At 42.2% G+C, this 24,345-nt stretch overlaps 1 protein-coding gene across 1 annotated transcript in view; it reads right to left on the bottom strand.

The window, feature by feature from the left end:
* LRRC7 (leucine rich repeat containing 7) overlaps positions 1 to 24,345 on the bottom strand; it is a 360,178-nt gene that overhangs the window by 65,228 nt on the left and 270,605 nt on the right. The window contains exons 20-22 of the mRNA XM_044674756.1: positions 20,735 to 22,415; positions 15,685 to 15,837; positions 8,304 to 8,423 (exon numbers count right to left, since the gene is read on the bottom strand). Of these exons, the coding sequence (XP_044530691.1) occupies positions 8,304 to 8,423; positions 15,685 to 15,837; positions 20,735 to 22,415 (1,954 nt within the window). The remainder of the gene's footprint in view (positions 1 to 8,303; positions 8,424 to 15,684; positions 15,838 to 20,734; positions 22,416 to 24,345) is intronic.

Genomic DNA, 24,345 nt, shown 5'->3' on the forward strand with positions numbered 1-24,345 from the left:
AAGACCTAGGTTCAAATCTTGCCTCTGCCATGTCCTAGCTTTGTAACATTAGGCAACTCCTTTAACTTCTTAGTGCTCCAGACAAACTTTGGCTGTAAGCTGAAGCAGTAGCAATCTACCAATACAAATATAAAGGGAGAATGGATATTAGTTTAAGGAAATGTGCCAAAGTTGTAGCTTTTAAAGAGCACACTTCAATCACTGCTGGTGTGGAGAAGTCCAGCATTTTAAGGATCATTTGCGACCATAATGAAACAAGACTAGTTTCAAAGGAATTTGCATTCAAAATGGAAAACAGGAACAAGAATTGAAAAATTATTTTTGTAAAACAGCCTAATAATGATAAAAAACCAAGCAAAAACTTTTGGAGGGATTTGGTAGGTTGAGGAATTGTTTTTGATTCCTTAACAACTCAGTCTAAGCTTTTTCAAGTTGAAAGAACATTGAGAAGACCAATCAAAAAGCAACTGCTAACCAATAATATCACAACATAAAAATGGAAGTTCTGATGATTAGAGAAAAAAGTACTTTTTAAATGATGAAACTCACTTTTTTCATTCAAGGTTGTACCCAAACTTGTCAGTTTGATTCCGTATAGACACCTCCCAAAATTGTTTTAGTGTTTTGCTTTTTTTACTTCCAATGGGTCTGAAAGTCTTATTCCTATGGAATTATGGTAAGTATATTGATATGCTGACTGTATGATACTTTTTGGGCTTCTTTGGTCTTCTTGTTGTGGTGATTAACCTACACTGGTTAAACTTCTAGAGCAAAGTATTATAGTCAGTAAGTCAGTAGTCAGTAAGTGTTTATTAGATATTTACTATGTGCCAGGAAAGGCAAAAAAAAATTACCCCCCCCCCCCGCTAATAACTTCTGCTGTCAAGCACTACACAGTCTAATGGGGGAAAGTATGAAGAACAACTATGTACAGAAAAGATATAGACAGAGTAAATTGGTGATTGTTTCAGAGGAAGACATTAAGATTAAGGATGACTAGTAAAGGATTTGTTTTTTGTACAGAAGGTAAGACTTAAAGCAAGTTAGAGAAAACCAAAAGGTAGAGACAAAGAGGGAGAAAGTTCCAGGAATGAGAAAAAACCCCAAGAAAATACCTGGAGTATCTTGTGGGAGGAAAAGTAAGAAGGTCAATGTCACTGGATCACAGAGTGTATGGAAGGCAGTAAGATATAAGAAGACTGGAAAGGTAGGAAGGGGCCAGGCTATGAAGGACTTATATTTGAATAGGCGAGTGAATGGTCAAGTTTGTATCTAAGGAAGGTCATTCAACAGAGGAGTGGGAATGGACTGGAGTGGGGAAAGACCTGAGGCAGAGACATTAACCAGGAGGCTATTTCAATAGTCCAGTGATGAGGGACTGCATCAGGATGTCAGAGGAGAGAAGGGAGAAGATATGAGATATTACAAAGGTAGGAATTATAGGACTTGAGAACTGATTGGGTATGGGGAGGGGGTCAGGTGAAAGAGGACAGCCAAGTTGCTAGTCTGGGTAACTGAAAGGATGGTGGCCTCTTTGACAGAAGAGGAAGAGGGAAGACTTTTTGGCAGGAGATACTGAGCTTGGTTTTGGTTCTTTAGAGTTTAAGATATTTATGGGACATCAGGTCAGAGTTGTCCAATAGGCAGTTAAAAGTTGCCAAACTGGAGTTCAGCAGAGAATTGTGGACAGCAAATCTGAGAATAGTCTGCATGGAGATGATAATTGCCTCCAAGGTGTCTGATAAGATTATCAAGCAAAACTGTTTGGAGGGAGAAGGGGACCCAGGAAAGAGCCTCAGGGGAGGAGGAGAAACAGGGCAGAGCAAAGTCACAAAAACTCATCCAGAAGAGTGTATCAGGGCCAAGAATGCAATCAACAGTGTCAGACTGCAGAGAGACCAAGAAGGATGAGGACTGAGAAAGGACAATTTATACTGGCTATTAAGAAATCCTTGATACCTCAGGAGGGAGCAGTTTCAGTTGAATGATGAGAATGATAGTTAGAATGTCAAGAAGAGAAAGGAAAGTAAGTGGAGGTTAACAGTTATGAATGACTTCCTCAAAGAGTTTAGTTACGATAGTTACAAAAGGGAGGAGAGACATAGGATAATAGCTATTGGAGAATGGAAGGATCAAATGAACATTTTTTTGAGAATAGGAGAGACATGGACATTTTTACAGGCAGTAGGGAAGCAGCAAGTAGACAAGGATACATGGAAAGTTAGTAAGAAAGTGAGAAGGATGGAGGGGGAAATCTGTTGGAGAAGATGTCATGGAATGTGGTCACTTGTTTATGTAGAAGGGTTTGCCTTAGCAAGGGGAAGAGCCACTTCTTTATATGAAACGGGTGGAGGAGATAATAGCAGTAGGTACCTGAGTGATATGAGATGAGGAACAGGTAAGAAGAAGGATCCTTGTCTTGAGAAAGGAAGGAGCATGCCTTGAAGGGTAGGTAGACATCAACCATCAGAATCTTGATTGGATGACAAACATGGTTTGACTGAACCTTAGAGGAGAAGAGAGAACTCAGTAATTGTGGTGGAGCAATTGGGAGCAAGGGGTGTGCCAACATTTCCACCACAACCACTGATTGGGATACGAGTGAAAGCACAGCCAGTAGTGGTAGAGAGGGTAGCCGGGGAAGCTGAGTCATCAGGAGGGAAGCAAAGATGGGTCAAGAAAAGTTTAAGATGAAAGGTAGCTTGTTACCTATGGAGCAGAGTTAAAGACATTTTGTTATCTCAACTATTTTTAATTTTAAAAATTTGTTAAATATCAGGGTTAAAGAATTTTAATTATGTGCCAAATTTTCATTGTTCTTTCTGGGTCTTTTTTTCTGTCAACTCTATTCTTTGATGTAACACATCAATGATTCAACTGGGCATCTCATCATCAAAGGGGTGAATCATTGAAAATCACCTAAAAGATAATAAAATTATCAAAATTTTATCATAAAAATATGACTCACACTAAGTCAAACTCATCTCGTTTTCTTAGTTTGTTGATCAGTGAATATTAACTTCCAAATTACTTACTGTAATAAAATTTAACGTTTGAATGTTTATTTTCTAAGTTATTCCATACTTTGAGACATTGTAAAATTAAACATCTCTATTTACAAACTTCTAATCCAGTAGTAGTTAGGCAGAAATGGAAGCACTGGGGCCTGGAGCAATTCAAAGATCCCTCTCCAATGAGGTAGTAGGAAGAATATTTAAAAGAGTTCCCTTTCACATTGAAGAAGTGCTGACCCAACAAAGGGGCAAGGAATTGATTCAGGTCAATGGTTCAGGAAGTGGAGGAATTGAATATGGATTGAAAGATGGGTGCACTGACACTTTGGCTGTTAAAGCTAATGAGCCCAAGGGCCTCATATAGAGACGTCCCATCCACATGTGGCCCTTAAAGCAATCAGCTTTGGACAGGGAAAGGCTGGAATTTTTATTTTATTAGTTTTGGGGACTTCCAGGTTAGGAGACTCCTTCTTTCAGTGAAGGTCAGCAGGTTCTTTGCAATTTAGACGTTAGTATGAAAGAGTCACCTAGAGGACTGAGAGATTATGTGACCTGTCCCAGATCACATAATCAATATATGTCAGAGATAGAACTTGAACTAGATCTTCCTGGTCCCCAGATCAACTTTCTATCCATTGTGCCTGGCTGTCTCTCTCAAGCAAACAGAAAGGGAATATGATATTGTGTTAGTTATCATTAGCCTTCTCTAATATTTCACTGGCTTTGAGATGGTGCTGCATCCAATGACATGGATCCCAGCATCTCCAGCCATGACTCTTCTCTGTACCTTTCCATCAATTCTTCACTAGGGTGGAAATGGTGGGAGGGGCCAGTCTTCATTTAGCTTTCCCAACATTATTGGGATGAAAGTACAGCATATATTCTGTCTCTCCGTTTTGTGATCCACCTCTTTTTTTTTCTTCAGGTATTTACCTCTAAGATGTTATCTCTCATGCTCTTCTTTATTTATGATGCAACATATTTAAGCTTCTTGAGTGACTTGAAAATTTGATTCTTGGGAGACTGTGGTATTCCCTGACTGTCTTATAAGTAGAATAGCAAATAGATTACTTTGGCTGGAATATAGAAAAGGAATAACATGAAATTGTCTGGAAAGATAAGATGGAGCCAGATGGTGAAGAGTTTAAATGCCCCAGAAAGGATCTTGCATTTTATCCTTGAGATGATAGGGAGTCACTGAAACTTTTTGAGCATGGATATGGCAGTGAAGGTGGGTAAAGTTAGGATGACTCAAAAGTTGTGAGTCTGGGTGACTGGAATGATGGTAGTACCCTTAATGGAAAGCAGGTGTTTGGAAGAAGGAAAGATGACACATTCTATTTTGTACATGGTCAGTTTGAGATACCTATGGGAAATTCAGGTGGCAATCTCCATCAGATGGTTGGTCATGTAGGCATGGAGCTCAGTAGGGAGATGAGAACTGATTTATAGATCTGGGGTCATCTGTGTAGAGATGGGAAAGGGAAGGGAATAAGCATTTATTCACCACCAACTATGCGCCAGGCACTATGCTAAGTACATTACATATATTGTCTCATAGCAACCCTACAAGAGAGATGTTATCATGCAGATTTTACAGATGAAGAAACTAAGGCAGACAGAGGTTAAATGATTTTCCCAGGGCTATGCTGTTAGTAAGTGTCTGAGATCTGATCTGAACTCAGGTATTCCCAACTCCAGGTCCAGTTCTCTAAGCACTGTAGTGCTCTCTAGCTGCCATAGAGACGATAATGTTTACCAAGAGGGCAGAGAAAGAAGAGGACCAAGGACGGAGCTCTATGGTATATCCATGCATAGAGATGGGGCATGAATTTATGATTCAGCAAAGGATCATGGTTCACAGATTATAAGCTGGCTAATAGCTCCCTGAGGCTATCTAGTTCAACCTCTTATTTTACTGAGAAGGAAAATGAGACTTAAAGAAGTGACTGCCCCCAAATCATATAGAGCAGGGGTCGGCAACCTTTTTGGCTGTGAGAGTCATAAACGCCACATTTTTTAAAATGCAATTTCATGAGAGCCGTGCAGTGCTCACAGTGCGTGCTCCTGTAACAGCACCTGAAAAAACTGACTTTATGGCTCCTGCAGAAAGAGCCAGATCTGGCCCTCAAAAGAGCTGACCCCTGATATAGATTGTAAACTCCAAAGACACCGGAATCCTCTTAATCTATACTTCTCTACCTATTGTCTTCCCCTTGCCTCAGTGTGTCAGGGGCATGACAGAAGATGCCTTCCCAACCAGAGGGAGTTGTCTCTCCTCTGGTACCCAGGTAGAAGAAGATGGCAGGAATGAGAAAGGGGAAGGCCAATCATGAAGGGTGGTATGTTAACAATGGAACAGTGGGAAGGGAGGACAAGATAGGATAGGAATTTGGGATATGTAGGACTGAAAAGGATGGAGAATAGGAAGAGCTGGACTGATGGAGGAAGGAGGTCTTTGACTTAAAGCATCCTTCAACTCTTCATCATTGATTTGGAAAGCAGCAGGAGAGAACTTGCTAACCACCCTGAACCTCATAGTATCACTACTCTCAGTTATTTAGACAAACCTCGTAACAGAATGGGAAGAATGGCTCACATCAGCTTGAAAGGGATCTACTCTTGGCTCCATGTTTAATGAGTTTCTTGACTTTGGAATAACCATTCTGGGCCATTTCCAAAAACAACCAAGTAAACAAACCATATTTAGATTATAGATTTTTTGGTAAGGCAATAAGAGGAATGAACTAAATTTAGATACAAATACATTAAACACAAGAAATTAGGATTTCCGTTGATAAGGCAATTTTAGTGTAAACTTTTAATAGCCATAAAACACTGGCTGTAACACTGGATTTGGAAAGAATTCTTATCATGTTACAGTTATGTTTTATGCATTTCTATTTCTATTTGCAATATTCTTTTGCTATCTATAGCAATACTTAGAAAAAGGCCAGCTGAAGAGTAAACCCATTTTAAAATTATAATTTAAATGACAAAAGATAAAGAACTGAAAGCCTCTTTGGAATATTAGATTTGAAATACCTGAATATTATCTGGAAATTACAATTAGGAAACAAAATAGATAGAGTTTTTCTGGGGTGTTTTCATTCTTAAAAGATTAAACTTTGTGAAGCCATGCTATGCTGCTTTGGGAAAAAGGGGAAATTTTACAGATAGAAATTTAAGAATTGAATTCTTTAAAAATATTAAAGTGATGCAGTGTTGTCCGATGGAAAAATCAATGTATTCTTCCCTCCAGAGTCTACCATGGAGAATAGGTTGGTCTCATATAATAATCTAATAATCATATAATAATATGATAACTTCTATTTGTGACAAATATTTTTCTGTATCCTATTTAATAAAAACTGGGAACACTTTCCCCCAAACAGGGTCTATCATATTATTTTTTTTGAAAGGGTGGGGTGATAGGAGTAGATTGGATCCATGGGTTATTTTGCAAACTTTAAGTGGATAGGACTGTGCAAATGTCTAAAGAATTCTACTTTTTGTTATCTTTACATGTATATAAAAGGGATCTTATTTTTTTACATTTTATATAAAGAAAACTCAGTATTATTACCACCACCATTACAAGTCATACTACTACCACTATTACTAATGAATTCTTCATAAATGTTAAAGTGACGCAGTGTTGTCCAATGAAAAAATCACTGGATTTTTGGATCACAGTGCTTACCAGAGAGAATAGGTTGGTTTCATATAATAATAATATAATAATGTGATAATATTTTCATTATCCTATTTAATTAAAACTGTAGACACTTCTCCTGAAATAGGACCTGTCACATCATCATCATCATCATCATCATCATCATTATTATTATTATTATTATTATTATTATTATTATTATTATTATTACTGAAAAGGCAGGGTGATAGGAGTAGATTGGTTCCATGGGTTATTTTGCAAACTTCAAGTGGACCTCTACTACTACTACTACCATAACTATCCCTATTACTACTATGACTACCACCACTATCACCAACACCACCATTATTATTACTGTTCTTACCAATATCACTACCACCACCACCACCACTATTGCTATTACTATTGTCACCACCACTCCTCCCACTCCTCTCACCAGTAGTAATAACTACTACTACCATTGCCACTACTACAATCACCACCACTACTATTACTACTATCAACCAATACCATCACCACTATTATTTATATCATTACTACCATTAATCCCCCCTCAACCCCTCATCACGGCACCATTACTATTACTACTACTAGCACTATCATCACTACTATCATTACTACCACCACTACCACCACCATCCTATTACTACCACTACTGTTATCACCACTACTACTCTTTCTTTCTATTACTATTATTACTATACTATTCTATTACTATTACAGCTACTACCACCTACTACTACCACCCTCACCACTCCTACTACTGTTCTCCACTTCAATGCTTACAAAGAATTTTCTACCCTCGAGCCCTCTTCGGCAGGTGATGACAATCTAAGCGTGTCCTCCTTGCAGAAGAGCAAGCTAAAGATCAGGGGATTCTTTTGCTGTGCTGATAGAAGCAGAGAGGGTTGAAGCAGGCCTCCAACTTTACACAATGTGATATAATCAATAGATATCATTGTGGAAATGCTGACTTTGAAACCTGCTATGGCAAAGATGGCCATCTCGTGTATATGAATCTTCCCACAGTCTTCTGTAAAAATAACTTCTAAGTGTCTGATAGCCCTGCCTTGGGAGAGACCTCGAGTGGCTAATGAGCAGCCTTTTCCCTCAAAAGCCTACTCAGGTTCTAATTTCCAGGGTGTACAGTAATAGCTGTGGAGGGGGGCTGCTTCTAATCAGTGCTGCCAAGTTCTCTTGGAGGTGGGCGCTTGAGATAGCAAATGATTGGCTTAGCATCCCAATCCAACTGGTCCCACCTAGCTGGAAGTGGATGAAGGGTGGTCAGCTCTACATCCTCTCAGGTCTCTGGCTGTGTACCTAGGCTGGGTGATGGGGGGGGGAGGCTCTATTTACAAGTCGAGGTGTGCAGGGATGAGGTGAGGGTCATTAAAGAAAAAAACTCATTGTTAATACAGAAAATTTGGTGTTAGTGACTTTTGCTGTTTTAAAACAGGATTCCTTTGGGTGTGCTTCTTCCTTTCGCTGAGTAACATTTCACAAATATTTACTACAAAGGCAGAAGTGATATGGAGGCATAAGGTACAGACCAGACATTAATTACAATGCAGTGCACAAGGCTCCAGGCTCTCCGTTACCAAGGGCTAGATTACCTTTTTAGTAATCGTGTCCGGAGGTACATCCCGCCTCCCCAGTGGATAGGGGTTCCATTGGCCACTGGGAGATACATCTTCTTGTCCATTGTCTAGAATGTTGCTTTGCTGGGACGGGGTCTATTGTAAAAACGGGATGGCAGTCTTAATTGATGGAACAGAAGCTTAAATACTTTTTTTGAAACGAGTGCCTATTGGTTATGGCGAAATAAATTTGTGTTTAACTGCGGAACGATATTTATCCTGAATCGGAAATATGATCATACACTCTTTACTGGCTGAGGACTGTAGAATGACCGCCTTTTGGTGGCAGCGCTGAATACACGTTTCAGTGGAAACCACTGATTTGGGTTGTTTGCTGAACGTTTTGGTTAAATCGTTATAGTTATTCATAGCACGTAAATCCAACAATAACCGCAGCAAAACTAATCAAAAGAGATAACATGTACGGAAAGCAAGAGCTCAAATTGAGCTGCTTTTAAAGAGCATCATCTTGCTACTAACAGTAACAAACCCAACCTTTATGTCACATATCAAACATCTTACCATAGTCCATGACCTCCAAGGAGCTAACCTAAGACAAATGATCCAGGTTGTGCCAACCAACACTGAGTACGGAGTATCTGAGTCTCAGATTTGGCGATCTATTGAGATAATGTCAGCACTCATTCTGGGTAAGATCCAGCATCTTGGGACATTGTGCATTACTTCAAGTAGGAGATTAAAGTAGTTTTCAAGGATAGAATAAGAATGTTATGCTATCGAAGCCAGGGGAAACAGATCATAAACATTTATTAGACCCCAAAATTATTTAATGAATCTGTAGAAATCACATCGTATTTCTTTTTTTCTTTTTCTTTCTCTCTTTTTTAATTTTAATTTAAACCCTTAACTTCTATGTATTGGCTCCTAGCTAGAAGAATGGTAAGGGTAGGCAATGGGGGTCAAGTGACTTGCCCAGGGTCACATGGTTGGGAAGTGTCTGAGGGCAGATTTGAACCCAGGACCTCCCGTCTCTAGGCCTGACTCTTAATCCACTGAGCTACCCAGCTGCCCCCATCATATTTCTTTTTACTAAAGTTTGAACACTTCCTAAGAATTTGGTATTCGTCTGATATCCTTTGCCATTATGGTCAATAAGGTAATGATTTTACAGTGGGCACAGCAGTGATCTCCCTCCTGCCTCCCCACTTTCCCCTCAGCCAGTTCTGTACGTGTTTCTAAAATCCATGTCCAGAAGGAGTGGACCTGGCAGCTCTACACAAGACTAATTATAGGGTCTCTGCTCAAATATCAGAGAAGTTCATATAAGAGAGTCTTGGAAAGAGAATTTTCTGCCTTCTCTCTTGCAGTACTAGGAATACTGAATTGTTTCTTATCTTAAAAAAAGAAAAGTGACGTAATTTTCTCTCTCTCTCTTTGCCTGTCTGTGTCTCTTAAACAAACTAATCCTCTAATCTAGATTAGGAACTCCCAGATAGTAAACTACCTCTAGAAATACAGATCAGTAATTCTGTGCAATTTATAGTCATTAAAAAAACAACCCCTTTCCTTCTGTTTTAGAATCAATATTGTTTATTGGTTCCAAGGCAGAAGAGTAGTAAGAGCTAGGAAATGAGGTTAAGTGACTTGCCCAGGGTCACACAGCCAGGAAGTATCTGGGGCCACATTTGAACTCAGGACCTCCTATCTCTAGGCTTGGCTCTCAATCCACTGAGTCACCTAAGTGGCCCTGAATTTATATTAAAGAGTTGCTTGGGTCACTAAGAAGTTAAATAGTCAGTATATGTCGGAGAGAGACGTTTCACTACTATGTATTGGTTCTAAGGCAGAAGAGTGGTAAGGGCTAGGCAATGGGGGTTAAGTGACATGCCCAGGGTCACCCAGCTAGGAAGTGTCTGAGGTCAGATTTGAACCTAGGACCTCCTGTCTTTAGGCCCGACTCTCCATCCATTGAGCCATCCAGCTGCCCCTGGCCTGATCTACTTCTAAAAGGATTATAACTGATTAATGGCTAATTTTGCATATGGGCGGCTCATTTTTTGTTCTCATTCTGAGCAATTTCTCTGACATTGAGGAGTAATATTTTGCTTAAAGCATTTTGCCTCCAATATATTTTGCATATTTATCAGTGAAATGAGCACTCATAAACACGAATGAGGCAATGTACTCGGTCTTAATGGTGAATGAAAACGATTCGAGATTCTTCACTCAGTGCTTCTGTCCTAGTCCACGATTCTTTGATAAGTTATTAAAAACTCCACAACTATGTTTAATAAAAGAAAGAAGAAACGCTCTTATTTAGCCCAAAACTTATGTTTAGATCTGTCTTCTCTCCGTTCCATTTTTTGCCCGGAGATCACAATGGCCAGGTCTGTATTCAGTGCTCATCCGAACTTCTTTCTCATCATTTAAGTTTCTAGCCTACTTCTGGCCTGAGTTCTTTTCCTGTATGCAATTGTATAAGCCCACACGATTCATCTAGGCCAGTGATTCCCAAAGTGGGCGCCATCGCCCCCTGGTGGGTGCTGCAGCGATCCAGTGGTGCGGTGATGGCCCCAGGTGCAATTATCTTTCCTATTAATTGCTATTAAAGTTAAAAAAATAATTTCCAGGGACTCTAAGTAATATTTTTTTCTGGAAAGAGGGTGGGAGGCTAAACGAGCTTGGGAACCCCTGCTCTAGGCAAACCCTAGGGAGCTACTCAGAAGAATATTAGAACTAAGCAGTTCAAATACAGGGCGTCCCAGATGTCTTGGAGCAGAACTTAAAAAAAAAAACAGCACCTAAGGCTGTTGGAACTTAGTGCACATTGGATACGTCGAGTCACTGTGGGTCAAAACGTCCCTCTTCAACATTCCACCTGTTCTTTTTGATTTGGTCTCTGTCTAGAAAATAGAGCTAATGCATCTCTGCTTTTGGCTAGGTGGTATAGAGTACTCCTTACTTTCTAAAACTGCCTGAATAGTTATGTTAGGTGCCCCTCCTTTCTGATCCTCCTCCTTTGGGGTGGGGGCTCCTCCCTCCCTCTAATTACTGCACTAATTATGTTCCTACTTTTCTTTGCACCTGTAGCTGGGTGAGACAATTAGCATGCAATGCAAAAACCCCTTTAAAGTGAAAAAGGATTAAAGAGGAAACCTTCTTAGCCCACGTTGATCCAGGCCCTTTTTTGGACTTATAAGTTCCTCAGGTCCTCCCTTTTTTCCCAACTAGAATAGCATCTTTTTTTTTTTTTTTTAACCTTTAACTTCTGTGTATTGGCTCCTAGGTGGAAGAGTGGTAAGGGTGGGCAATGGGGGTTAAGTGACTTGCCCAGGGTCACACGGCTGGGAAGCGTCTGAGGCCAGATTTGAACCCAGGACCTCCCGTCTCTAGGCCTGGCTCTCCATCCACTGAGCTACCCAGCTGCCCCCCAAGAATAGCATCTTTAATGTGCCTTCTCCTCTATTGCTAGAACTGAGTGAGAGTGTCATGGTCAGGCACATTTTTAAAAGATTCTTTTGCTGAAAACCAAAATGAAAGGAGTTCTCTGGAAGCAATCACTTCCAACACTTCCAAGAAGGTGGCTGCATTTCTGAGAGGGAGTCACAGTTATTAGAGGTTTTCAAGGAAAGCCAAAGCAATGCCAACCAAATGGAGAGTGTCGGCATTCCTGAGAGAAGGGAGAGCTCTGCAGCTGATCTGCCAAAACGTGCCCGGCTACTGATAAGGGGCAAACATTCGAGGCAGGCTTGCGGAATTGGGTCTAAATGAGAGCGCTGCACCTGTAAAGGCTAGCAAGGAAGCCAGAAGGACATTTGAGAGTGTAAAGTGATGAAAAAATTGTGAAATGGACAAAGGCCAAATAGACCCAATAGTTTGAGAAGACTGAGCTGCCTTTGTGCATTTGTGCTTCGGGTGAACGCGAAAGCCAGGCAGAGATGGCAGGTACAATCATATTGGAATACTCTCCAGCCAGCGTTTGGTCTGGATGTCTAAAATAAAGGGAGATTTATTTTCTCAACAGAATAAAATCAACGAAATAGGAAAGAAGATGCGGTCAGGCATATCAAAACCGAACCCTGGACTTCTAAGTATGGGAAAAAACCACCACTGTCCTTTCAAAATAATTAAGAGAAGGCTAGGGGCAGCTAGTTAATTCAGTGGATTGGGAACCAAGTCTAGAGATGGGAGGTCTTGGGTTCAAATCTGACCTCAGACACTTTCTTACTATGTGACCCTGGGTAAGTCACTTAAAACCAGTTGCCTAGCCCTTACTGCTCTTTTGCCTTGGGACCAATACTTTAGTATTGGATCTAAGACAAAAGGCAATAGTTAAAAAAAAAAAAGGGAAGGCTAGTTTGATTGGGAGAATATATGAATTATGGACAATTTGAAAAGAATGCAGCATTTTGGAGTGCAGGGTTTGTAGGACCTACTTTAATAGCTACTGGAATAGGACTTGGAAGGAGCCCACTGGAAAAGCATTGATGTTGTCTCGCGTTCTGGAAGGTAGAGAGCTGACTGAAACTTGCTGAAATTCAACTCTGAAATCTCCCACTGCTTTTTAACTGGGCAACTTTCTCCTGGCCGGTGCAAAGGCAACCTTTTTGTCTGGCTTCTGTCTAAATGATGATGGCAAAGTTCCAATCTGAGCTTCTCTTCTACTTCCCGATCTGGTCAAAGTTAGCATTTCTCCAGCGATGGGGAGAAGTTCCCTCTCTTGTCTCTCTCCTCGGCATCAACGTTCCTGACTGTTTAGCTTTAGAGCAGGGGTTCCCAACCTTTTTTGGCCTCCCACCCCCTTTCCAGAAAAAATATGACTTAGCCCTCCTGGAAATTAATTTTTAAAAAATTTTAATAGCAATCAATAGAAAAGCTAAATGCCCCTGTGGCCATCATCGCCCTCCTGGATCACTGCAGCACCCACCAGGGGGCGGTGGCGCCCACTTTGGGAATCATTGCTTTAGACCATTAGCATTTATTCAGATGAATTTGCTAAAGGCCATTTTCCTAACTAGAAAGGGAGGAAATTTCTTCACAAAAGACAGGTAGTCAATAATAGATAAGGCAGAATTTCTACAGGACAAAGCTATGTATTAACCCACTCTATGATGACGTGAGTCAACCCACGTGATCTGTGACCACTGCTAGCTACAGGGTCTGCATGGATCCAATTAGATAAAAAAAAAGCCCATTTATAATAACTTAGCGATCAGTGATCAACAGGAGCTTTTTATGCAGAAAAGTCAGTGAAGACTTTGACCCGTGCAAGCCGTGTAACAAAACCTGGACGGCTTTCATTTTTACTCCCACGTGTGTGCTGTCGAAATAATGTGGCAAGTGTGCAAAATAGATGGATTTTAATGAACAAATTAGCTTTGCACAAGGAAACGAGCTCATTTCGCTTGATAATGAAAAAGGTTTTGAAAGTAACTCGGGAGAACTAATGTCAAACGAAGATTTAAGAGCTTCTTTGAAGAGTTTAATGCTACGTTTGTTGCGGGATGGTCTTGCAGGGGTTTAACTACTTTGTTTTGGTGGTTCGGAGACATCAGGAAGCTTCATGAACTCCATCAGACCCACCATTTGCAAACTCAGTGAAGTAGACCTTGAGAGTGTTTGGTTCTGATGTAGAGACACTCTGGTAAAACAATCCCAAAGTCTCTGGATTATTCAGGTGGGGACTAAATTATCTGCTTTGGCTTTGTGCTTTCGCCATAGAAAGCTGGCTTGCCGGGCCTGCGAGCCCACCCTGAGCGGGCTTCTAGGCCCCTGTCAGGGAAGTTAGCTCACCGGCACTCAGGGAATGCACAGCGAGAAAGAGGAATGTCTCTGAAGCAAACTAATTAGGAGGGGGAACAGATTTATTCAAATGAGGATTTATTCAGACGAATTTGCTAAATGCCATTTTCCTAACTAGGAAGGTAGGAGATTTCCTTTATGATTTATTCGAATCATAAATCCCCCTCTCAGCGGGTGACTTGGGGGAGGATTATCCTGAACCACATGTTTGTGTGTGACTCGGGCTTTTCTCTCTGGACATCTTGCCCCACTCGTGGCCTCCCTGCTCCTTCCTTCAACATAGGCTCCTGCTTCTGTTCATGTGGATGCTGAAGGTTTGCCCTGACGGCAGTTTAAGCCAGTCTCTTAATTTCTGAATGATCCCCGAGTTTTAAATGAGGGTAACTTATTTTTAAATTTTATTTTTTAGAATATTTTCCCATGGTTTCATGATTCACGCTCTTATCGTGAAGGTAACTTTTGAAGGCACCTCTTGGGGGCCAGGACTGTCTTCTACCAGGTAGCTGAAGAGGCCCTGAACTATCCCAGGTCTACATCCCTTCAGACAGGAGACATCTTTTAGGTGTATAATAATTCACGGTGAGTTAATTCCACCCAGAAAATGATGGGCGGCAGCTTAGGATGCCTTACGGTCATTCATAAAATTATTACCCTTAACTTCTGTGTATTGGCTCCTAGGCAAAAGAGTGTAAGGGTGGGCAATGGGGGTCAAGTGACTTGCCCAGGGTCACACAGCTGGGAAGTATCTGAGACTGGATTTGAACCCAGGACCTCCCGTCTCTAGGCCTGACTCAATTCACATTCATAAAATTCTTTACCTTTCTGTGGTAGAGAGGATTGCCAGGGACATATTTTGAGGGGTGACAAAAGGAGAGAAATTTCAGAGAGCCTCCAGATCTCACTTTGGGAAGCCCCACTTTGGGAAGGCCACCCTGTGCCTGAAGAGGCTTTTCCTCTGAAGTGTTCTTGGTGGCTGGTCTTTCAGATTCCACCTGAAGACCTTAAATTCTTAACGAGGAAGCCATTCCTCAAAGGAAAAAACCTCTCCACACTGGGAAAACTCTACTTCTCAGGGAGATTTTCCTAACTGCTCCCGTGGACGTCCAGAAGGGCACTGAGAGCTCATGTAGCCAATCCCCTCCGGCAAGGTTCTGAGGGAGAACTGAAATGGCCAGCGCTCGGTGGCCGGGAAGGGGCAAGGCTGGAAGCAGGACTCGGTTTCCTGACCACGCCTTTCCCTGGCTTTGGGCACGTGGTCTCTAGGCCTGTCTTAAAAGAATTCACTGAACACACAGTTCGGATTCCGGTTTGGTTTCCAGAATGCACCATCGACAAAAGCTAAGACTCCGTCTCGAAATTAAAGGAAACTAAAAGGACCTCAAAGCGACACACACAGCCACATGAGCCCTCGAGTCCAGAAAGCGAGGTTTGGGCCGGGTGCCAACGGCCGGCTGGTCCGAGGCATCGGGTGGGCCCGTCGGCCCCTCTGCTTTTTGGACGGCAGAGGCGCACCGAGGAAGCCCGAGTGTGGCGAAGAGCTGAGGACGGAAGGGAACAAGGAACAGAAGGAGCTTCGGAGGCGCTGCGTACTTACATGCTGGAGGAGAGACGGCTGGTGCTGCGTTTGGTTCTCAGACTGAGACTTAGTCTGCAAGTTTAGAGTCATGCTTCTCTCTGCATGCACGGCCGAGAGCCCTCCAGAGTGCAGCATGCCAAGGTTAACCGTGGCGTGTTTGTAAGCGGCATTCTGAGTAGAGGAAATAAGCACGTGACAGGGAGCGGACCATGCTGGCAACACATTATCACACAAACACGGCTCGCTTCTCAGAGCGCCCCTTTGGGGCTGGCCCTCGGCCAGGGATTTCTCCAGACATGCACCAGACCGGACAGAAGCTTACGGACAACAGTGTTAGTTCTACACAGAATGAAGACCGGCTAAGACGACAGCGAAGACAGAAAGCAAACGACACCCGTTCTGGGCGACGCTGGCTGCCCGTCATCTTTGGTGGCCAATCCGACCCACTGTTGCTCCTGTGCGGTCCAACGCATTCATGGAACACGTTCAAACCCACCCCAGGGAAATCCCAATTTCCTCGCTTCCAAAGAACACGAGAGACCTCACAAGAAGGAAGCTGTCCTAGAAATCGTTTTAGAACTCCAATTTGGAATTGCGGTTTAAACGAAGAAAACTGGACAAGATGACATGAACGGTCAGAATTATCCCAGGGCTTACAGACCCAACAAGTCGGTTAGTCAGTCAACAAACATTCAGCGGGTAATTACTGTGTGGCAGTGACAGGCACAGTGCCGAGAAGAGGTAGACAACGAAAGGCAAAAAACCAATTGCTCTGGTTTACCCAAACAACTGGTATATATATAAAAAAAATCAGTTCAGCCGACTGAGTTTCTGATTAAATAAAAATAGTCAAATGACACAGCCTTTCTTTGTCCTCTCTTTTGCAACAAGGGAAACTGATCCAAGGAAAGCATGCCGAGTCAAGTGGAACTTTCAGGGGACTCTATCGTTTGGAGGCTCAGATATTATTTAGCCCGATCCTTAGATATTTAAGGAAGGGGAGCTCTGTTAGCACTAAGTGATGTAGCAGCAGTCACAGAAGAAGTTATTGTCAGATGGGTCACCTGATTCCTAGAGCACTTCTTGCCACTATTTTTCTAATCCCCCCCCAATAAAATGATCTGAACTTACATGGAAATAGACAAACGGAACTATTTTTCTTAATGGGGGGAGGGGGACTCATTGAGTTGTCAAAGTTATTTATCCACAAATTAATGCACATATTCTGGAAATTTTGCAAAGTGATGAATTTTCAAGAGCAAATCTAAATTCACTCCAAGCATTTTCAAATGCCAACGTTTTAAGTCTTTCCTCAGGAAATCGCCCCAGCCATCGGGTAATCGGGCCGTGCTTTGGTTAGCAGGTGGGACCAAAGAAGGAGACTTAGAAGACTCCTCCGCTCCTCAGAGCCCTTGAAGCCCTAAGAGGTCAACGATGGCTTGTCTGAAGCCACAAAAATAGCCAAGATGAAACGCCATCCCCTGATGCCAAATCTTGCCCTTTCTTTCCTGACCCTCAGGGACCTGAACGCGCCACGCGTACATGTGGCCGCTTTCAGTTCTTTGCTCATTTAGTTACAGAAATCAATTCTGTTCGGTCTTTCTAGCCGTTTTTCTGACTAAAATGTCCATATCAATATGCGTATGATTTTGGATTGGAAATACGAGTTCTGAAAAGTGCCGCTCCTTCAGCAATCCTCCTTAATGTTAAAGTTTCATTGAACTCGAATGAAAATGGGATCTGTTCTAGGCTAATAGGCAGGGCCGGCCTCTCAAAAAGAACTCAAGTTTAAAACTGTCGTGAGGCTGCCAAGGGGCCTGGTGAAAATGATTTCCTCTCCACTCATTTCTTTCACCCAGTTATTTTTTTTCATTTATTTTTATTTTTATTTTTTTTAAACCCTTAACTTCTGTATATTGGCTCCTAGGTGGAAGAGTGGTAAGGGTGGGCCATGGGGGTCAAGTGACTTGCCCAGGGTCACACAGCTGGGAAGTGTCTGAGGCCGGGTTTGAACCGAGGACCTCCCACCTCTAGGCCTGGCTCTCCATCCACTGAGCTACCCAGCTGCCCCCTTACCCAGTTATTTTTTATTGCCATCCCTTTAAAATGGAAATGAACAAGACAGGGTAGGAAGTCGGATGCAAAACAACTTATCTGAACATGAACGAGTCCTTTAGTTACTCTAGTTCCTTGTTCAAGGAGCAATTGTAAAGCGTGTTTTAACTTCTGCCCTTAACAATCTGTGGTGTGGCTGCGAGCAGGGGGAAGACGGGGGATTTGGAGGGCCAGACAAATATCCATTCTATGGCCAAAAAGGAGGGGAAGCATGGTTTGGGGGTCTGGTTTTGCTTTCTTTCTGTCGCTGTCTTTCCAAGGAAAACTCTGACTCTTTACCACCAGTGGTGCTGTTTAGTGCCCTGAAGGACCAGACCTCTGGAAGTTCTCTTTCTTACAAAGTGGACAAGAACTCTGGAATGTGGTCATCAGGGCTCTCTCCAGTGACCTGAGTGAGTTTCAGGGAAAATACTCTCTGTTCCTGCCGTGATCTTGCCAGAGAGGGAATTCTGAAATCCTCGATGCCTCAAAATGAACTTCGTGGAAGGGGCTGAATTTCAGTTCTCAGAATTAATTGGGCATTTTAAGGATAAGCCTGGGTGGCAGGGCAATTCAGTGGATAGAGGAATATGGCTTATTTGGATGGGGGATGAAGTGGGGGAAGATAACTGCTATCTGGTACCAGGGTTTGGGATGCCTTTGCATTACGTGAGGCATTTTAGTCCTGCAGAACTAAAGGAGAAGCTGTTGAAATGGCTTCCACACTAGTTACTTTGAAGAAAATCAGGCTTCTAGACCAGTGATTCCCAAAGTGGGCACCACCGCCCCCCGGTGGGTGTTGCAGTGATCCAGGGAAGCGGTGATGGCCGCAGGGGCATTTATCTTTCCTATTAATTGCTATTAAAATTAAAAAAATTAATTTCCAGGGGGCTGAGTCATATTTTTTCTGGAAAGGGGATGGCAGGCCAAAAAAGGTTGAGAACCACCATTCTAGAAGATGATGCAGAGAGTTAGCGTGCGAGATTCATGCACACTGTTATATTAATATAACAACACTAACAGAAAGGCATACAGCAGATCTATGTCTGTTTCCTCAGTTCTTCACTGAATGGGGCAGATGGCTCACTTCTCTAGCTCCTCTCCATTACCATCTCCACTTTCACTTATCAGCTGCTGCTGATTCTAGAGAATATTACTTTTATCATTCCATGGAATGTCTATCTGGGAAACCGGGGGGCAACGATGCTTTGTATCACATTGTATATGTGATGTACAATGTTTTGTATATCACATATAGAAAACACAACAATGTTTTGTATCAAAAAAACCTGGGTTTTTGTTATTTGTTATCGTTCTCTTCCCTCCCACCCCCGGTTAACTACATGCTACAGTATCTTACGAAAACTGCCCTGCAAAGTTTCTAACGACTTTTCTCTGTTTCTTGTTTCCTATTGTAAAGTATGGTCATGCCTACAGGCAGTAAGGGATTCCAAATAATCCAAATCAACCCCAATATTTTCCCTCTCTGGGTCATCTTTCTATATGGAGCCAAGGGAGGATCGACTTGTAATGGGGCAGGGGCAGAACCTTCCCTCTCCATGGCTTTGGTCTGAAAACTTCCCCTTCAAGTGAATGAGCATTTCTATTGGAGGCAGACGGTTTGGTGAAATTTTTGATAACGTAAAATGGATTCTTGCATTGGAAACAAATGAATTCCCAAACTCGTGCCTCCTCTTTCTTCCTCCTTCCTAAACATTTTGGCTGTCAGGTATCCACGACACAAATGTTACAGCTGATACAATGACTTTAAAAGAATGAACTCTGAGAACAGGAAACCCCAAATTAAAGAACTATCTAGGAAAGGCTGGGGGCCAAACTCTCTGAGCCCAGGATCTTAAATAGAGTAAAGGAAACAGCCACCATCTTCTCTGTGTAACAATTTACAGTTAGTCACCCAAGCTATCCAAGGAAAATAAGAGATCCTTTTTTTAAAAAAAAAAAATTAAAAAAAAAGAAAAACTCTTTTAAATTTCTTTCGGTTGAGAATAGCTCTGGGGAGGCCCTACCCATGCTGAAAATAACCAAATCAAAACGCGTGAAATCCATTGCATGACTCACTCACTCAATTAATTTCTATAGCATGAAACAGCACATTTCTCCTCGATATATTTTAGTTTCTGAGACAAAGTGATTCTCAGCGTTTCCAAAACAAGGCTGAATCTTAAATCGTTCTAGAAGGCCGCCTTCGTTATGGCTTCCTACTTGGCTGAATCTGGCTGAATTTTCTTAGTGACTGTAATAGGCATGCTCATTTCTAAGTTTTTTAATTTTCCCAAAGGATCATCTTTTATCTTTTGTTGACTTAACAAATTGGATCTAAATATTTCCTTCTATATAAAACCAAGACTGAATAAAAAAAAAAGAAAAGAAATGAAATGCGTAGGAGGACACTCCATCTCGACTTACTTTTTATTTCCCCTTTTCCTGCTGGGCTGCTTATTGCTCGTTATCAGCAATAACTCAAATAGTCCCATAGCTTTAACTAAGCCCAGATTTGTCTACATAAAATCAGCCTGACTTTTATACATAATTAATCTGCTGAGAAAAGAGTGAATGAAGTCACTTCTATTCCTAGGTGGAAGGACCCATTGTGGCCCGTCGGGGCTCGCTTTTGAGCCTTGGCAGAGGCTGTTTACTTCGGGGGCGTAAAAGAGGCAAGTCCTCCAAAGAGAACGAAGGGATCACGGACTCCCGCCTTCCCCCACCGAGAGGATCAAGGCCAGATCTGGACAATCCCTATCCCCAGAGGACTGACTCTGATGGGTTCTTAAAAAAAAAAAAAATACGTCATTGGTAACCTTTTGTAGTCGTCTTACCATGAACACAGACACAAAGCAAAGTTGGATCATCGCTATTCGGTGACGTAGTTCATGCTTTACTACAAGTACTCCAAATATCAAAATGTAAAACTAAAGGCATTGATGATATTCTTACAGAGAAATGCCAAACATACCCTGTCTAACCTTCTAGCTTCTATATGTCTAAGCAGCTGCTGTCTCCAGTCTGCAGGCATTTTACCACAGCTCTCCTCTCCCTTCCCAGGAGTGGGCCTTGGCTTTAAATCACTGTTATCTGATGGCTTGTCACCATAGTTACCCAAGTTATAGTCAGATGGTATCTTTTCCAAAAGAGCTGCCATAGTAGGCCTAGCTGAAACTGGTCTGGTTTGGGAGGCGCCATAACTCTCTGTACTGTAGCTCCTCGCAGACAATGGCCGCCTTTGGGTAAGGTTTTTAACTGGAAAACTTCCCGCCTGGGCTTTCACTTCTTGATATGAAGGATGTTCGTCTTCGTACCTGCCATTCCTTTTGAGGAACTGGGATTCAGACACTGAGGCGCTGCTTTGGCGATCCAGAGCTCCTCTATACGGAGGCCTGCCATACCTATCAGTCGGGGGCACTTCATGAGGCTCACTGACCCTTCTAAACATGGCCATCTCCGTGGAGCTCGCCAGAGAATCGGCCCTCCTTAGGAATCCTGCCCGGGAACCCTGGCTCGCGAACTGGGCATTGACGATGGCCTCCTCGTTAACGGAGGGCTGCGAGAAGGAGAACATGTGCTCCACGGGGGGGTAGCCTCTGTACGCCCTGGGGCTGACCAGATCCTTCGCCATCGTTTTAGCGGGTTGGGACATGTACTCGGGGTTCTGCTGGAAAGGGGGCGGCATCCGCTTATCCGCTTTCACCTCCACGGCTCCCTGCGGATTGAAGCTTTGGTCAAACTGATAGACTTTCTTGGTCAGAGAGGGCTTCTGCTGCGGCTGCCCTTTACTACTGCCGTAAGTCAACATTTCGTCATCTAACATGGGCACAGACTGGCTCCGAGACATGCTGGACATGCCGTGCTCCGGCCCCAGGATCTTATCCGGCCGCTCGTGGCTCCCTAAGTGATCGTTCCCAGATGCATAGTTTTCTAGCGGGATGTTATAGACCTTATACGTGCCGATGTCTATTTCGTCAATGCTCTGTGACTTTTTAAATTTATTGGACTTTATGTCTTTCATCATCGGCGAAAGCCTATCTGTGCTTCTGCTAATGGAAATCACACCTTTGGAAGGCTCTGGGCGGCAGTGAATATGAGAAAAGACATTACCGAGACTCCTGTTAGCATTGGAATCATGGTATTCCCAGGGTACTCCCGAAGGGAAAGGACTAGCTATTTCTGCTGGTTCTTTTATATGGTCTTTCCTTTCTGGCAAAGGGCTGGTGGTGGGGGTGGACTCCAATTTAGAAGGAAAAGCTGTCCTGTCTTCAAAAGGACTAGGGGTTCGGGTCCAATTCTGCCAAGGATTGGAAGGAGGCACTTCTGATTCAGGTGTGTGTCTATGTGTGGACTGTTCAAGTTCCAGCGGAATGCCAACTATCCTGTCTTGTCTAATCAAAGGTCGGCGTCCATGAGCAGATGTGCTTCTCGATTTAGAGCTTAGCAGAGGGTTACTGTTGGCATTCTCTTGAGCGTTCTCCTCTGCAACGAACCCTGTGTTATCGTAATGGGAGCCGTCGTTCCAGGGATCCGCGAAGGGTTCGCTCATTGGTCGCCTTTCGGGACGTGGGGGCAAGTTCCCTGGTGGCACGGGCTCCCGCTGGCTGAGTAATGGCTTTGAGTCAATAGGCTGTGGAAAAGACTGTGCAATCCTGCAAAGTGGATAAAAAGAAGGAGTATTACAACGGTAATCACCTTGGGCTTTGCCAACGAATGAACAAAGTATAGAAAATGCCATCATACCGTGTTTATATAATTAGTTGTCTATGCACCCAGGACAGGTGGACAGACAGTAATGATCAACTATGCACATCAGAGGAACTTCTCTTAAGGAATCTTGGCTCGTCTAATCAACTCATATCAACTCCAAATCATGTCTATTCAGAACCCAGGGACTCAGGAGGGTGAGTAAAAATATATACTAAACACTCTGTTGGACAAAACAGTCACATATTTTCTAAGAATGAAAATTATATCCTGGAAAATAATCGAGAATGTTCTTTTTAGGTCAATAAAATCCTGCAAATAAAATAGGTCAATTATTTCCATCTGGTATCCCTGATTCAAAATTACTAAAACATTATCAGAAAGGACGTAATTTACTCTCAGCATTTATATATGTGTATGTATACATATATGTACAGATTTGCATAGATGTATGTATATAATATGTATGCTATATAATAAATTTCAAAAATTTGTGCTAAATGTATATACTATATTTATATACATATACATATATTTGTATGTGTGAATATATACATATCTCCTCTTGGATCATGGCAGAGAGACTTGCTTAGCTAAATGAAACTATGAGCTATGTTGTACAGTATTGGACAGATCATAGTAGAGTGTTCTGACAAAAGGTGATCCTCTGCAGAAGGAAATGATCTGGTATCTTTGCCAAGAAAATTCCAAGGAGAGCACAAAAATGAAAAAAAGAGATGAAACTGGAAGATGAGCCCCACAGGTAGCCAAAACATTATTGGGGAAGAGCAGAGGACAACTATCAGTAGCTCCAGAAAGAATGAAGTGGCGGGGTCAGATCCCCAAAGGAAGCTTAGCTGTAAATATGTCTAGGGATGGAAGGAAAGTCTGAGGCTGTAAAGATGAATATGGCATAGTAAACTGAAATGTAAGCTCTATGAACCAAGGTAAGCTAGAGGTGGTCAAACAGGAGGCAGAAAGATGAAACATCAACAGCTTGGGTATCAGTGAACTCAAAGGGATGAGAATGGGTGAATTTAATTCAGGTCATCATTACATATACTACCGTGGGCAAGAATCCCTTAGAAGAAATGGAGTAGTCCTCCTAGTCAAAAAGGGTGAGAAAGGCTGTACTGGTATAGAATCTCAAAAATGAGAGAATGAAATTTGATTGAATCCAAGATAAACTATCCAGCATCATAGCAATACAAATCTGTGCTCCAACCACTGATGCCAAAGAAGCCAAAGCTTATCATTTCAATCAAGGCTTACAACATCATCTAGAAATAACACCAGAAGAAAATGGCACATTTTTCGTAGGGAACTGGAAGGCTAAAGTAGTAAATCAACAGATAATTCAACAACAGGTTAGTTTGGTCTTGGAGTACAAAATAAAGCAGGGCAGAGACTAATAGAATTTTGTCAGAATAACTTGTTGGTCATAGCAAATACTCTTTTTCGCAATTCAAAGTGGGACTCAACTCATGGATATCACCAGATGGTCAAGATCAAAATCAAATTGATTATATACTTTGCAGCCAAAGGTGAAGAAGCCCTATATGGTCAGTTAAAACAAGACTTGGAACTGGCTAAGGTTCAGATCATGAGTTTCTAATGTAAAATTCACATATAAGTTGAAGAAAGTAGGGAAAACCATCATAAGACCCAAATAATTTCCTTATGAATATGAAATAGAAATAATGAATACATTTAGTAGACAGAGTGCCTGAAGAACTGTGGACAGAACTTTACAATACTGTACAGGGGGCAGCAACAAAAAGCATCCAAAAGAAAAAGAAGAGCAAGAGAAGTTTTATAAATAGGTGAGGAAAGAAGGAAAGAGAAAAGGAAAGATATACCCCTATTGAATAGAGA

Source organism: Gracilinanus agilis, chromosome 4 (genome assembly GCF_016433145.1).
Source record: "Gracilinanus agilis isolate LMUSP501 chromosome 4, AgileGrace, whole genome shotgun sequence".
Lineage (NCBI taxonomy): Eukaryota > Metazoa > Chordata > Mammalia > Didelphimorphia > Didelphidae > Gracilinanus > Gracilinanus agilis.